General features: G+C 30.1%; 1 protein-coding gene across 1 annotated transcript in view; it reads right to left on the bottom strand.

Annotated features, from left to right (window-relative positions):
* Positions 1–17,446, bottom strand: part of LOC145276989 (uncharacterized) — a 110,673-nt gene that overhangs the window by 55,387 nt on the left and 37,840 nt on the right. The window contains exon 2 of the mRNA XM_080128557.1: positions 14,438–14,537. Coding sequence (XP_079984683.1) covers positions 14,438–14,515 — 78 coding nt within the window. The 5' untranslated portion in view covers positions 14,516–14,537. The remainder of the gene's footprint in view (positions 1–14,437; positions 14,538–17,446) is intronic.

Raw genomic sequence — 17,446 nt, 5'->3', positions numbered from 1 at the left:
AACAAATTTTTACTAGGTTTGAAGAATGATATAATGGTGAATGAACGCCATACACTGACCCATCAAACAAAGAGGTAATGATGAAGAGGATAAATTAAGAAGCAAACACTACCCCACCCCACCCCAAAAGAGAAGTTAATGGCTGGGAGGATTGTATCATGACATCAGAATAGAGAATACATTACAACTCATCCTTCCTCAAAAAAGAAAAAGGCAATCCTGGGAGGATGGTTCGGTGAAGCACAAACATACACTATACTCCTCCTAAGTGGATGTAATACCTGGAATGAATCTATCATGACGAATGAAAATATGCTAAATTATCCTCTAAAGGAAATTAAGCCTGGAAAGATTCTTCCCCATCTTCCAAACAAGTAGGTGATAATGCCTAGGAGGATGGTATAAAAATGAATGAACATACACTACCTCAAAAGAGTCTGTAATACCTGGTAGGACAGTATCATAACAGAACAGATACCACAATACCCTTTCCAAATTTGAGGTAATAACTGGGAATACCCCTTACCATACAAGAAGCAATGTCAGCAAGTATGGTATTATGAAAAAAAATAAAGATGGTACATTACTTCTCCCAAGTAGGATGTAATACCTGGGAGGATTACTTCTACCCCCTTAAAAAATAAAGTAATTACTGAGACAACAGTCTTATGACAACAACATGAATACTACACTACCCACATCCATCAAGAAAATAATACAATACTATATTAAATGATTTCCCCCCCCCCCCGTTCATTCATTTAAAAAAAATGTTTGGTCATAAAAACATTTTTATAATGTCTTAGCCTTCTAGAGTATCTGCTATGCATATTCCAACATTAGGTGTTTTACTATCAATAAACTATATTGCATATATATAAGAAAATATGACAATAAAAATTACAAATGTATATTACAAAATATTAATTTCATAGAAACTAGTGTTGGGATGATTCTTAAATTTTTTCCGATTCCAATTCCAGGAAAATGTTGATTAACGATTACGATTCCAATTCCTGTGGAATTGTTGTTTTGAAAGATACCATTATATAATCGATAGTTTTTGCGTAGTGAAAAAATTTGGTACAGCAAAAAAGTGAAAATACAATTAAGGGAATTTTGAAAACGATTTGATTTTTTTCGTAAAATTTCTTTCATTGAAGATAAAAGTCAAAACAAATATTTTAATCATGAATTAAACATGTACCATGAAATTAATAACAATCAATTTCAGGAGTTATTTTATATATTAAAAAATATAAAGGAAAAGGGTGGATGTACACGAATTCTATCTCTTTAGCAAAATATGCATCGCCTCCAATGTTGTACATAGTTCGACTGAGGGAGAAGTTATTTTTACAAAGAAAGAATTTTTGCATGTGTGACCTAGTTTTTTTTTTTATTATTTATTTATTTTGGCTTAAAATTGGCACATAATTTTTGTTATTATGATTTTATCTTGGTTTCCTTTTTTTTGTTTTTTTTTTTATGGATATTTTTTTTCTGCTGGAGTTTATGTAATTGTTAACAGGAAAATTGGTGAAAGTCAAAATGGAATCCGCGCTATTTTTAAATATTATTTTAAAGTTTAATTATGTTCACGGAACTATAAACCATTCACAAAATTTTGTGGATCCGCTTACTGGTGTTTGCATTAACAATATTGAAGCCTACTGGTCTTGTATTAAAAGATGGAAATACATATCTGGATCAGTAGAAGAAATGAAATGGTCTCATGTCGATGAGGCCATGCATAGATAGGCTTATAATATGAAAAGTGAAAAAATATTAGATAATTTTGAAACATTTTTAGAACAAGTTCATGAAAAAAATGGTAATTAAAAAAAATCCCAATAAGCTTTGGGGAAAAAAAACATGTTTTGAACAATTGAAATTTTTATTTTTGAATAAAAAATAATTATTAAAACAAAAACAGTTGTGTTCTCGTTGAGTAATTTTTATTTTATTCAAGAAAATAAAAGGTACTCATGCACTTATTGAGCCGTGCTGAAATAATGATGTTATTTAGAAAGTGGTAGTAGGAAGGTAGGCTCGAACCAAAGGAGGAAAAGAATGGGGTAAAACCTAACGTTTATGCTGTTATGACCACCGCCAAACCGGAATCGACATTTTTTAAAATTAAGGCTAGACAATCTAAAGGAGAGGATAACTTTAAAAAATATCGGTAAAAAAAGTGACCCCTCCCCTGTAGAAAAGTGCCTAGTTGAAGGGGAAGATATTAATGTTTTTAGCCAATTTTTTTATATTTGTCATATGAAAGGTCGAACTTTAAAACGATACTGATCTTGGTAAAATCCGTCGCCTCTATTGAAAGTTTAATGCAAACAGACATACATACATACATACATTTATATATTGGCAACTAAAAATTTTCGACCCAAACTGATGAAAAAGCTATCTCTGAATACCCTTTATGTAAAATTTCAAATATTTAGACCAGAAATTGTCTGAGTAATTTGGAAGAGACCGCAGAGGTCAATTTTTTTTTTTTAACTTTGACTCCTATTATATGACCCCTTAAAATTTATTGTTTTGGGCTCAAATCAAGTTATTAAGTTAGATCCATGCCCAAGGAACCTATATCTAAAATTTCAAGTGCTTAGACCAAAAATTGTCAGAGGAGTTTGGTAGAGTTCTCAAAGATCAAATCGTTGAACTTTGACCCCTTAATCGCCAAATTTCTACCCAAAAACCGATTACATCGATTTTCCCAAATCTCAGTACCCTGTATATCAAATTTCGAGTCTATAGACTAAAAATTGACAGAGTTATTGCGTAGGGAAATGTACACAGACATGTTCACTTTTATACATACTTATATACACACTCCTATAAATTTGGGGTGTTTTGTGTATTGATATTCATATTAAAACCCCTTTTTTCTATTTATTTAAAAAGAAAATACTTTGTCATATATGGGTTGTGGAATTGCATTCATCTGCAAAAGATCTAGCTAATTTACATATTCTTATCAAACATTCACTTTAATTAATTCCCTATTAGTTTTTTCGGTTTTCTGATATGATCATCTTTAGTTAACTATTACATGTAATTATATTCATGCAGATATTCTACGTTTTATACTTGCGTAATATTTACATAAAAAGGTTATAGTAAACACAAATTTCTTTCTATATATATTTATGTATGCATATATATATTTGTTGAAAAAATTTTGCCTACTAAACTCCTGTCAGTTTTTGGTCTATAGACATGAAACTTGATATATAGGATATTTTGAACCATGCAAAACTTTATATTTGGGTTTTAACTGCAGAAAATTGGTGTGAAATTTAAAAAATGGAATTTGCTAGAAGGTCAAATGACGGCATTACGAATATGCATGCATAACGTAATAGCTATAAGTTCATGTTTTAATTTTTAGCTTTGTAGCAAACATGTGTTCATGGCTCAGGCATTAATGTCAAAGGAAAAAGTAAATCATAAGCTAAACGTTTTGGTTTCAATTTCTGGTGGTGGCACACGAGTCATTTTTTTTTTTATAAACTTTTTAAATCATTACTATATATTGGTTTCAATATAATATAATAATAAATATAAAATCTGCATTAATCAAAATATATTAAAGCGTATTTTACAACTGGGCAATGCTGAGGGGCCTTCTAGTATATATATATATATATATATATATAAAATAAATGTCTGTCTGAGGAATGGACTCTACCAAACTCATCTGTCAATTTTTGGTCTAAAAATAGCTTGAGGCTTTTTTTTTTCTTGCTCTGACATTAATATTAAAAGCCTACTTTTTCTGTTTAGAAATTATTAAAATGAACTTTTTAATATACTCAATATAAGAAGAGTGACTACATGAAGGTTGACTAATTTACATATTCCTTTGAAAATTTGAAAAATAGCATTAATTACTTATTCATTTTTATGGTAGATGATTTATTTTATTTCATTATTACATGAATTCTATTTATGCATAGTTTCTACATTTTGCATAATTGCGTAGAATTTATGATTAAAATGCTTTAGCACACCTATATATATGCAGCAAGTCATTATTTAGACACATCTAGTTGAACACGACAGTTATTCCTTTTCTGATCTTTTTGTATATCTTTTTGGTTTGCCGAGTGGTCTTTTTAATTTCAGCAGGCATAATATATAGAATGGCGCGCAAAAGTTGTTGTTCGGCCAGCAATTGTTGTTGTTTTCTTTTCCTTTGAAGCTTGGTATATTCATAATTTTTTTTTTTTTAATTGGCTATGAAGGCGGGTGCAGGAAAGTGGATGGCGAATTATTTTTATTTTATTTTATTTTATTTATTTATCTATTTTTTTTTAGTTTCGATTTTCCTATTTTATAGTTTATTAATTTAGTTTTATGTTAGTTATTACTGTTAGCATATTTGTCCCGAGTTAAATGAGATCCAGTCAAATATAGGAAAATCAAAACTAAAAAAAAATAAAATAAAATAAAAATAATTCGCCCCTAACCCTCTTGCACCCACCTTCATAGCCAATTAAAAAAAAAAAAAAAATTATAAATACACCAAGCCTCAAAGGAAAAGAAAATAACAACAATTGCTCCTGACGATAATCGGATGCACCAATAGAAAGCGCTTGACAAAAATATGGCCGAACAACTTTTGGGTGCCATTCTATATATTATGCCTGCCGAAATTAAGACCGTTCGGCCAATTGAAAAGAAAGATATATATATATATATATATATATATATATATATATACATAAATAAAAGCAAGAATGTGTGTGTGAAAGGACACTTCTTAACTTATATACTCAACGAATTTTTGCTCACAGACTTGAAATTTGCTATGTAGGGTATTCAGACATGTGGAAAACTTTTTAATCAGTTTTCATTTGGAAAAAAGGGTTACTATGGGGTAAAAATTGAAAAATTGCTATGGGGGGGGGTCGGATTTTTATCTGTTTGCCAACAGTTTCACGAATGTGCATCCATTAATCATTCACATGACAAATTCCTTATGTTAAGGATAAATAGGTTTTAAAAACACCTTTTTTAAGAACATGTCAAGCTGACCTAATGGTTATTATACTTGATTACCTGTCTTTAGGTCTTGGTTTTGATCTCAGCTCAAGTATTTTTTTTTTTTACTTACAAGTGAACTGCTGAGAAAAAACATAATACTCGCATGCACATGTCTCAGTTTCTGTATGAATAGAATATTTACGCGTATTTTACAATTGGCTAATATCGGAAGACCTGCCAGTATATATATATATATATATAATTTTGTTGGTATGTAGGTGAAAAGTCTCTACCAAACTCCTCTCTGAATATTTGGTTTACAGTTGAAATTTGATATACAGGGTATTCAGATCTGTAGTACACTTTTTATATGGTTTTTTAGTCGGTTAAAATAATTGACCTTGGCCTGGCATAAGTCGACTATACCCATTTTTTCTGCATATGTGCTACTTCAAAATTATAGATTAAACGTTATTTTTTGTATATGTATGGATTTAGGTCATATGCTAACGGATAAGGCTGGAGAACTGTGTTTCAATTTTGATTCTAGCTGATGGCACACAAGTCTTTTTTTTCTTTACTTTTGAAATCACTACTATATATTAGGTAGAATATAATTGATAGAGAATTGACTTTATAATAATAAATACGAAATCTGCATGAATTAAAATCTCATACTTGAGTGTATTTTATGACCACGCAATACCAAGCGACCTGCTAATTTATAAATAAAACACAAAAATGAGATTTAGAAAAGTTATTTCTTTCTAAGTACATTCTAGAATACAAGCAAATATATTCTTTTAAAAATAAAAGTACCACCAATTTTAAAATAATTTCGTCCATAAACTGTTTTGAATGTATGCTACAGAATTTCGCATACTTAAAATTTTCAAATGTAAATTATTTTAGTTTTTCATACGTATATTTCCATAGACGTCAAGCTTTTTTAAAAGCAGTTATATAATACAATTTAAGCCCATCGGCATCAACCACCATTTATTTTTTACTATGCTAAATATTCATTTAAAGATAGACTATTTTTCCAAATAAAAGTTAGACACGAGTAAAGGGTTTACAATATTAAATGACAAACTTGAAAACATTTTTACAAAATTCATGAATAAAAATGACTGTTTGAAAAGACAAGTGAGCAAGAGAGGAGTGTGAAGGCCCTAAAAAAATTTTTTTCACCTGCTGACAAATTTTTAGTTTTTTTTTCACAAAATTTAAAGTTTTACAATCTTAATGTAGGTGTTAAAAACATGAAAATTTCACATATACCAAAATAATTCTGAGACTATCTTCTATTAAGAAGTGAAGCTTTTTTGCATATATTATAATTTCTAAGAAAATACTGTTAAGTTTACTAAACTGACCAAAGAAAAGTACAATTTTCTGGTTGTAGTTTAAAGTTTGTAATAATTTGTACAAGTTCAAGTATATCGATAAAGGTCAGCTGATTTTATTTAGAAAAACAAACTAACATGTAAAACTGAGTCTCAAAAAAAAAAAAAAAAAAAAATTATTTCGCATTTTCAGCTGTTTCAAGTAAATACCCTTTTTAACTTGTAGTAAAATATAATTCAATGGATAAAAGTACATACTAATTACATTCAGAAAAAAAATATTTTATTTCCAACCATATATGTTTTTAAAATTTTTTAAATATTTTTAGAAATTAAAAATAAAAAAATTTTCCAAGTATTTCATTTACTTATATATTGCTTTGTATATTCTTTTAGCATGTATTGTTCTTTTCTGTCCCTTTTCTCTTTTACCCCCATCATATCGCCTCTGCCCCATAAAATAATTTTTTTCCAATTCTAATTTCTAAAATTTTTCCATTTCTAATATGAATGCTTTCAAAGTCAGTGTTGTCTTTTTACCTTTATATTTTTATGCCATTTTTTTCTCCTCTTTTGATGAGAAGAATTTAGCTCCAAAATGCCATGGACTAAAGAGGCTTCTCCTTTATTCCTCTTTCTGTAAGCATTATTGACTTGATAATGTAATTAAGACCCTACGTAACTTTATGCTTTATCTTCTAAACTTATTCTAATATATATATATATATATATATATATATATATATATATATATATATATACTCGGGGTTTTTTATTCAAAAGTAATGGACTAATGAATTCAACGAGGTTGTTAGATAGTGCTCAATAAAAAGAGCTGATAATACTTGTTTATTGTTATATAAACATGGTCACATCCTGCTGCTACAAATAGCCACTTGTTTCAATCAAACAACAGATATCATCAGGCAGCGACTTGACTATTCAAAAGTTCAATGAATAATGGATTTTTATTTTAGGTAGGAACTCTTCAAAAGTTGAAGTTAAAAAAACTTAAAACACAAAACTTTAATTATAAGATGTAAAGAGGGAGGGGGCAATTTAAATAAAGTTAAAAGATTATAATGGAGAGAGAGTGATTAAGAAGAGAAAAAAAGAAATAGAGAAAGAAAATAGAGAGAAAAAAAATATACATATAATATGGAGAAGAAAAAGAAAAAAGATATAAATGGTTATTATAAAGAGAATAAGGACTAGAAGGGAAAAGAAAGAATGATGAGATATAGTTAAAGAGAGAAAGAAAGAAAGTAAGAATTAATAGGAAGGGAATCTTAAAGAAGTTGCCAGTATATAGAAAAAGAAAAAGAAAAAAATCTGCGTGTCAACCAATATATGAACAATTATACAATTCAGTAATAAGACAATATTATTACAAATATAAACAGAAAATGAACATGTCAAAAAAGACAGCGAATGTATCCAACTGACATATTTATCATCTAACATACGTCCACGAGTAATATCAACGCATTTCAAACATACGTCTACAATTAATTAAGCCCTTTATACTAAATGATATAAGTTTAAATTTTTCGCGTTTTTATTAAATGAATATATAAGTAAAAGAAAAAAATAAAATAATAATGATAAAACAATATTAAAATTATTATTATTAATAATAATAATAATAATAATAATAATAGTAATAATAAAAATAATAATAATAATAATAGTAATAATAATAATAGTAATAATAATAATGATAATAATAAAAACAGAATAAAATTAATATTTATTACCTTTTTAATATAACATATTTAGCCATAAGAGGGGATTAAATAAATTAAATAGGACTAATAAATTATAAATAATAATCTACTAATATTTCTGTATATAAAAAAAGAATACAATACATATATATATATACACACACACACACATATATATACACATATATACATATATATATATATATATATATATATATATACATACATGCATTTAATTAAAGGTGTAACTCTATACTATTAAGTTGAATGTTTAAGCTAGTTAAATATAAATATAAAGTCATATTAAATCACAAATTAATACATTCAAGACAGTATTACTAAAAATATAGATACAAGTACACTTACATATAAATATATAAATATATTCAGGCAAAAGAAAGTAGTTAAACCAACAGAATACTCAAAAGTAGCGACACACAGGTAGATAGTAACAAAATTAAAAATAATAAAATACATATGTATATACCCACAGAGAACCAACATACATACAAATATACATATATATAATTTTATGTATACACATACATACAAAACAATACACAAACATATGCACACAGTCATATACTAATATACAACAACGCACACAAACACATTTATATACGCACACATAATTATGTATAATTCACATAAACCATATGCATAGAAATACATATGAATACAAATTATTTGGCAAGAGTACAGATAGATGCATACACACATAAAAGCATACAAATGGACTGAATAAACACCACCAGGGGAATACACAACAAAGGAGGGTATACAAAATAATATAGAAATGTATAAATCTAAGTACACACGGTCATAAAATAAACACATAGACACATACATATACACATAGACACACAGGTATATAAGATAGGGTAAATAAAGAATGAAATCAGGCGAGGAGAAAGTATATTAATAGTATTTTAATGCATTATAGAAATCAGTGACAATTTTAAATTTATATAAATTTTATATCTAAACTAAATTACTTAAAAGATGGTTTTTATAATGTTTGCAATTAATTGAATTTTCGTGCTTCTTATTTAATAATTTATCTCTTTCTCTAAAAGTAAGTATAAATAATTTCTCATAAAGACATAGGTAGCAAGGTGAGTTTAAAGATGAACAGGTTTTAGCTTTCTTTAAAATTTTCCAATTTACTATTGGGGAGTAACCTTGCTCTACTAGTTCATAGTAATATTTAGACAAGGAAGTTCTATTTTTGTACTCATTATTTTCAAAAGAGCACTTGTGACCAGTAAATCTTTCTTTAAAATTGTTATTTGTCATTGCTATGTAATATTTTTTTTTCAATAGGATTTTCCTTAGTAGAAATAGTTGCTTGGTACATTACAGAAGTAATTTGACAATTTCCTTCAAGAGGGCATTTTGATTTAATTCTACAGTTACACCCTTCGGTAGCAATGGGTGTGCTATTTTTGTTTAATATTTTGTTATTATGTTTTTTAATTATTTTTTCAAGGTTTTCATTACAGCTATAACTGAGTTTTATTGTACTTTTATTGAAAATTTTATGTAGTATGTTACTAATAGGGAAGTGCTTTTTAATTAAGTTTAAGAATTTCATTCCTAGATTTGTTTTAAGTTTCAGATTAAAAGGGGGATTGTACCACAGGATTTTTCTCTTACGGTTTCTATTTGTATTTGTGTTTGGGTGTGTTGGTTCTATGAACTCAATTTGTGTGTTTTTGTAACCACTATCCTTAAGGGCCCTGTTATAGAAATATTTATGTTTATTAAATGTTTCAAGATTGGAAGAATTGTCACTGATTCTTTTACTAATGGATTTGGGGATATGCCTAATGATAGATTTTGGGTGATTTAATAGGGGGTGTACATAAATTGGGTTTGAGTTATCCTTCCTATATGGTTGGTAGATGCCTTTCCTTAAATCAAAGTTCACATCCAAAAAATTTACATCCATATATATGCGTGTGTGCGTTGTTGTATATTAGTATATGACTGTGTGCATATGTTTGTGTATTGTTTTGTATGTATGTGTATACATAAAATTATATATATGTATATTTGTATGTATGTTGGTTCTCTGTGGGTATATACATATGTATTTTATTATTTTTAATTTTGTTACTATCTACCTGTGTGTCGCTACTTTTGAGTATTCTGTTGGTTTAACTACTTTCTTTTGCCTGAATATATTTATATATTTATATGTAAGTGTACTTGTATCTATATTTTTAGTAATACTGTCTTGAATGTATTAATTTGTGATTTAATATGACTTTATATTTATATTTAACTAGCTTAAACTTTCAACTTAATAGTATAGAGTTACACCTTTACTTAAATGCATGTATGTATATATATATATGTATATGTGTGTATATATATATATATGTATTGTATTCTTTTTATATACATAAATATTAGTAGATTATTATTTATAATTTATTAGTCCTATTTAATTTATTTAATCCCCTCTTATGGCTAAATATGTTATATTAAAAAGGTAATAAATATTAATAAAATCGAGAACCACACTACTCTATATAAAAGCATATAAGATATTAACAGATACACACTAGAGAGTCAATACAATGAAAAGAATATGCTGTTGTCCTAGCCCTAATTGGCTTTATAAAAATAAATATGAAATTTGCGTAAATTAAAATATCATATTTAAGCACATTTCATGACTGGGCATATATACTATTTCAAATTAAACCATAAATCTCTATCTCTACTAGTATATAAAAGAAACTTTGTGTACGCGAGTTCATTCCCTATAAACTCAGACAGCTGGGCCGATTTTTTTTAAATTTCACAGGCTGCAGGCTGCAGTGATTTCATCTTTTCCCTGTAAAGTTACTTTAGCCCCTTTGGAAATCAATCGATCAGCAGATGACCCTGAAAGCAACAATGCAAGAGCACCCCCCCCTCTATATCTCCTGCCTCTGTCCACTGGATGCTCCAGCATCGACTATCTTCACTTGAAGATAACTGCTGATAGACCTTTGACAGTGCAAACAACTTTTTACGTTTCGTTTTTCTTAAATTGAACACTGTCCAACTGTCAAACTTTCTTCCACCACTACCGAATGGTATAGGTAGCTTAAATCGTTTTATTATAAAAATGTTCTGTTTTTTCCTTTCTTGCAACAGTATTTGTTCCATATTACACTATAGTCCTATAACTAATGTACATCTATTAACCCTTATCCTCGAGTGGCCTCCAGCCTTGATAAGTGCTGACTCCTTTGTAAAAAAAAAAAAAAAAGGTACTTGATGTGTCTAGGAGTGTTCTTACGTAGGTTTTGTTATCGGAATGCATCTGCTAAGTATCAAAAATCGATAATCGAAAAAAATCTGATTAAAGAGGGAAGTCTGATTTTGATAAAAGTTAACACTTTTATACAACCTAACATCACAAATGCATTTGATAAGGCCCATCTTATAAAAATCAACTGTAGATTCTTTTATAAGACGGACATGTTCAAAATGAATGTTATTAGAGCACAATTGAACCATGATACTTGACTTTTGTATGTTTAACTTTAACAAAAAACAAAATAAACATTAACATTATGTGCATGAAAGTGGGTTCATAATTCTACTGAAAAATGTCTTTAAGTTGATCAATCTTTTCTTTTTCTTATTGATATGGACATGAAAATTAAAAAACTGTTAAAGTAATATAGCCATGACATTCATTTCTCTAAATGTTAATCACACCTGTCTTCCTCCTATACCAGAGGAACAGTTCTCTCTACCCAATCATGCCTTCTAGCCGTAAGACTTGCTTATGAACATGTCATATTTAATCAAAACAATCGCGCATCAGTTACAAATAAAATTAACAGACATAAACAAATCAAGTTATTTTAATTATTTTAGCATTTAACAACTCCATCCCAAAATTTAGAAAAAAAAACATTTTGTGGTGAATTACTGTCATAATATTTCATTGTTGCATCTAAAAATTGATTTCATAGTCTCCAAATAGATATTTGAAATCCTGAAATCATTTTTGGTCCTCGGTGTTAATTGAAAAGAACTTATATTTTTGTCATTCCAATATTTTGTTAATCTGTGATTTTCTCAAAATTGTTTCATTAATTTTTCATCTAATTTTGCATGGTATTACACAAAAAACTGACTAAGATTTTTCGGAGAAACTCAGGGTTCTCTCTAAAGATATTACAATGAACTACAATCATTAAATCATTTCTCTCTGATAAGTTCATAGTGGTTGATGGGCAGAAATCAGAGGCCCACAGTATTAATGCTGGACTCCCTCAGGGGTCCATCCTGGGCCCAACTCTCTTCCTGATCTACATCAATGATCTCCCAAAACACATACTTAAATCATTCACTGACATCTATGCTGATGACACGACCATCTATGGCAACACATCAAAGGCTGTAAATGACAAAGTTCTCTCTAATTCTCTCTCCTCTGATCTTGAGCACGTAGTACAATGGGGGAAGAGGTGGCTGGTCACTTTTAGTTCATCTAAAACCAAGCTTCTATCTTTACATCATCAACGCTCTGATCCTCATCTGGCATCAATTGAAATGGATGGCTCTCGTCTTGGGGAGGCTCCATGTTTTGACAAGCTTCTGGGTTTGACCTTTACTCCTGATCTGAAATGGAACATGTACATTAAATCTGTTGCCAGGGACGCTGGGAAAATGGTGGGCTCCTTCTACCGCTCCAGCAGATATCTCACTACTGATGCAATTCTCTAACTGTATAAAAGCCAAGTACATCCAAGGATGGAGTACTGCTGCCACATCTGGGAAGGAGCTGCTAAAAACAGTCTATCCTGCCTTGACAGAGTACAAAATAGACTTCGGGGTTTAGTGGAGGATGCCCATTTCTCTTCTCTGCAACCTCTCTCCCACAGAAGAGATGTTGCGAGCCTGTCTTTGTTTTAATGTTATTTCCATGGCAGGTGCTTGTCTGAGCTCCAATCCTTCGTCCCCCCTCGCCAATCTTTCACGAGAAACACCCGTCTGGCTGAAACTACTGTCAATAATTTTCCCCACTCTTTATCTGTGCCTAAATCCAAACGTACATTCCATGAGCAAAGCTTCTTTCTTAGAACTGCATGCCAGTGTAACTCTCTGCCGCTTGCCTGTTTCCCACCTGACTACAACTTCGACGTCTTCAAGTCAAACATAAACAAATTCCTGACAAACCGCCCCCTTAAGTAAGACACTATCAAAACCCCCAATACTAATGATTACTACAATACTATCTCATTGATTACTGTACACGCAATAACGCTTATCCATGAGTGGCCTTCGGGCCTTGATAAGTGGTGACCCCATGTAAAAAAAAAACTAGATTGAAAATATTTGGAAATATTTAATATTTCCTGCATTACTTTTTGTCCAGAATTCACCAAAAGTTAGAATTAATAAAATTAGTTATTAGTGACTCCAGGGAAACTAATTTAAGCTCTAAAAAAAACTGAAAATTGCTTCAAAATTGGAAAAAAAAAAAAAAGAAAAAAAATTATTATTCATTTTTTTCTACAAATTCGCATAAAGTTGTAACTAATAGTTGTTTTTATCAGGGTTGGAAAGTTATAGGGCTTGATTTCAACTGGTTTCCAAAACTTTTGATTCAGACTCCTTATTATAAAATCTTTGAATATTTAGATTATTTATTCTTCAGTTTAGTTTGGTTGTTTTGCTTTACAGCATAATTAATCCTTTTCATGCGAGATCCAGTCATTTTGGTAAAATATTTTATGTTCAGATTATCTTATATCTTCAAATATTTATTCATACTGTTTAGTGGTTTTGTTTTATGGCATATCAACCCTTTTCAGGTTATTTAATGCCGAAGGTTATTTTGGTAAAAGATTTTTATGCTGCAAATTCTTTATGATTCAAATATTTATTCATGTTGTTTGGTTCGGTTGTTTTGTAGAGAAAAAAAATGTTCTTTTTGTTTTTGACTTTGCAAAACATGATTGAGTTTTGCAAAGAGAAAGAAAAAATAAGCAATTACATTCATGTTTAATGTATTTTAGGTCAGAAAGCCAGTATTTTCAGACAGCCTGATCTTGTAGCACAAGTGATTCTTCAAAGATTAATTTAACTGACTAACTTCTAGTATTCTTACAAGTCAAATTCGTACTCTTTTCAAAACCATCAACTCCACAATCTTTTTTTTTTCTTTTTTTTTTTTTACAAGATTCAAGTATTGGTCATTGTAGGAGAATCTTCATCCCTCCTATGAACAAAATTTATACATTTTTACTATTATATAAAAATATAATTAAACTTATATGAAAAATTTTTTTTTTTTTTAATATTTGATTGAAATTATAGCAAAGAGGAAGAGAGATGGCTTACCTCAGCAGGCCACCATGGATAGCGAGGCACTTTTACCCAGACAACATCGCCTGGAACATATTTTACAGCTGCACACATTGTCAAGTAAGGGGGCAACTTTCTGAAATATAAAAATAAATGCATGATAAAAAAAAATCATCACAGAAAACACATCAGCCATAAGTACTATTAAAAAATTCCCATGACATCATTTTTCGTTGTCTGGTTGTTTTGTTTTACGGCATAGTAACCCTTTTGAGGTTATCTAATACCAAATCCATTCATTTTATTAGAAATTGTTATGCTTGAAGTTTTTTATATCTTTAAATATTGATTCTTTTTACTTCTTTTCCATGAGGTTAGACACAAGGTCAAGTGTAGATTTGATGAAAATGTTTCAGTGGAATGAACTGGATTCGAACCTGGCACACCCAGGTTTTCAGTCTGTGCTGCTAACCACTTAGTCAGCATCACCTCTCTAAATATATATTCATAGTGTTAGATTTAGTTGTTATGCAGAGAAAAACTGTTGCATCTGTTTTTGACTTTGCACAACATGATTAACAAAGGAAAAAGAATTTAAAAAAAAAATAACATCAGTGATTAGTGCATTTAAGCTAGGAAGTCAATATCTTCACACAGCCTGAACTGGTAGCACCATGATGTAATTTGATCATTTCACAGAAATGTACTTAATGATATCAAGTATCTGTTATTTCTTCTTTCTTTATGCTATTAAAACTGAAGACTGCTTGCTTGTTTCTATGCATACTTCATAATGATTATCAAGAAATATATACATATATATTTGTGAATGGATAATGTCAAAGGATAAATAATAATAATAGCCAAAGCTTGTTTGAAAGCAACAGCTACCGTAATTACTAGCTGTTGCTGATTCATCAATCAATGTCAAAGTAAAGAAAAATATATATTTAACAGAGGCTTGCCTTTTTTCTGTTGTTTTTAATATCTCAAAGTGTAGTATCTGTTCCGGCAGATACTGCAAGCAAAGACCATATGTGGGGGTAACTCCACATATCAGACCTTGGTCAATGTAGGGGCAACCCTTCATACCAACTGTCACTATCCAGCTCCCATTTCCCACCCATCGGGAGTTGGTCCCCTTTTTCCCTTCCCCCTCCCTCTCTCTCCAGATTAAAAAATGGCCTTGTGCCTAATTTGCTCAGTGGGGAAGCAAATAAATACATACTGCAAGCAAAGACCATTATAAGACCTTGGTCAATGTCGGGGTAACCTTTCATACCAATTGTCACAATCCAGCTCCCCGGGGAGTTGGACCTCATTTCCACTTCACTCCTCACATTAAAAATCGGCCTTGTGCCTAATTTACTCAGTGGGGGAGCAAATAAATACCTTGCCTTTTTTTCTGTTGTTCTTGGCCTTCAGGCCGAGATCACAGTGTAGTATCTTTTCTGCAGATGCTGCACTTAAGGTAATTTGTACCAGTCAATGGAGAGGAAACCCTCTACACTGGGACACTTATTATTTTTGGTAACCAGAGTGCCCCCTTTTTGCCTACTTTTAGAGGAGCTGGTTTTTACCCCACATTAAAAACGGCCTTGTGCCTAATTTGCTTTGGTGGGGAAGCAAATAAGTACAATATATACAATAAATACTGACAACATGTCACACGTGGTCTAGTATATTAAAGGTACTCCATCTTGTAACATCTATAATATAAATCTCACCTGTCTATTTAAATGTATGTATGTTTGTGTGTCTGCCTTAAACTTCCGACAGAGGCGACAGATTTTCACAAGATCAGTATCCTTTTGAGTGCCCCCTGCCATCGGATGACAAATATTGAAAAATTGGCCAAAAACATATATTCCTTCACCCTCAACAGGGCAGTTTTCTACAGAGAGGGTCGTTTTTTTCGCCAACAGTTTTTGCAAGTTATTCAAAGCTCACATAAATGACGTCGCATAAAAGGCATTATTTCGACTGCCTGTGACATCACAACTACGGTAGCCTCATCGATAAGAGTGTTTGCATTTTTTCACCTCTTTTTCCTCTGGCGCATTACGGGTTTGAGCTTGCTTACAGCTCCTATCATTTTTTATTTTTTTTTGCGCTCGCAATTTTCCTTTCTTTTTTTTTGCTCAACCAACACCCTTTCACACACCTCCACTTTCTTTTCCGCCTTCGCGTCATGGGGTTTGAACCTACTTGCCTATTGCAACTTTTTTTTTTTTTTTTTGCTCAACACACACCTCCAAACACCTGGGCAATGCTGGGTACCCAGGCTAGTTTTAATATAAATATTGATTGGTTCTTTCTGTTTTATGGTATATCAACCATTTTTGGATTATTTAATATGAAATGTAGTAATTTTGAAAGTTCTTTGAAGTTTATATCTTCAAATATTTATTCATGGTGTTTAGTTTGATTGCTTTGGTAGGTGTATCAGAATTTTTGTAGGAATTTTTTTACACCCCTAACATGAAACTGCGAATAAAATATAAAAAACTCGTAATTTCTCTTTTAAAAGTGGGTTGTTTATTTTCTTTATGGATTATACTTCCAAAATAAACTATTAAAGTCGTTTTAAAAGTAATAGAAATATTTTTTTTTTTTTTAAACAGTAATGAAATTAATTGAATTTTACGAGCTCAGTATTTTTCAATTTTTAAACTTTAAAAATCTATCAAAACTTTTCTATTGATTCAATTTTTACGATATTTTCAGGGTCAATGTAAAATTTTATGCTCTTTCCAATAAACTGAATATAATATTTTAGACAAACGTTTTTTTTTTTTTAATTCACGCCCCCCTCCCATTTTCAAGTGTCTATTAAAAAGTAATTAATTTACTCAGCAAAATTTTATATATCACAAATTGAAGGTAAAAGATCAATAAATAATATATTCAAATTTAAAACAAAAAAAGTAGTGTTTTTTTAGAAATTTACCTATAAAGTCCTAAGTTTAAAACCTTTTTTAAAAAACCAGATTGTTTGTTTTCTCTTTTGTTTTGTTTTTTTTTTTTAATGAAACCTTGCTCCTT

Source organism: Euprymna scolopes, chromosome 5 (genome assembly GCF_053919585.1).
Source record: "Euprymna scolopes isolate OS-2025 chromosome 5, ASM5391958v1, whole genome shotgun sequence".
Lineage (NCBI taxonomy): Eukaryota > Metazoa > Mollusca > Cephalopoda > Sepiida > Sepiolidae > Euprymna > Euprymna scolopes.
This window is presented reverse-complemented; position numbering and strand designations above follow the sequence as displayed.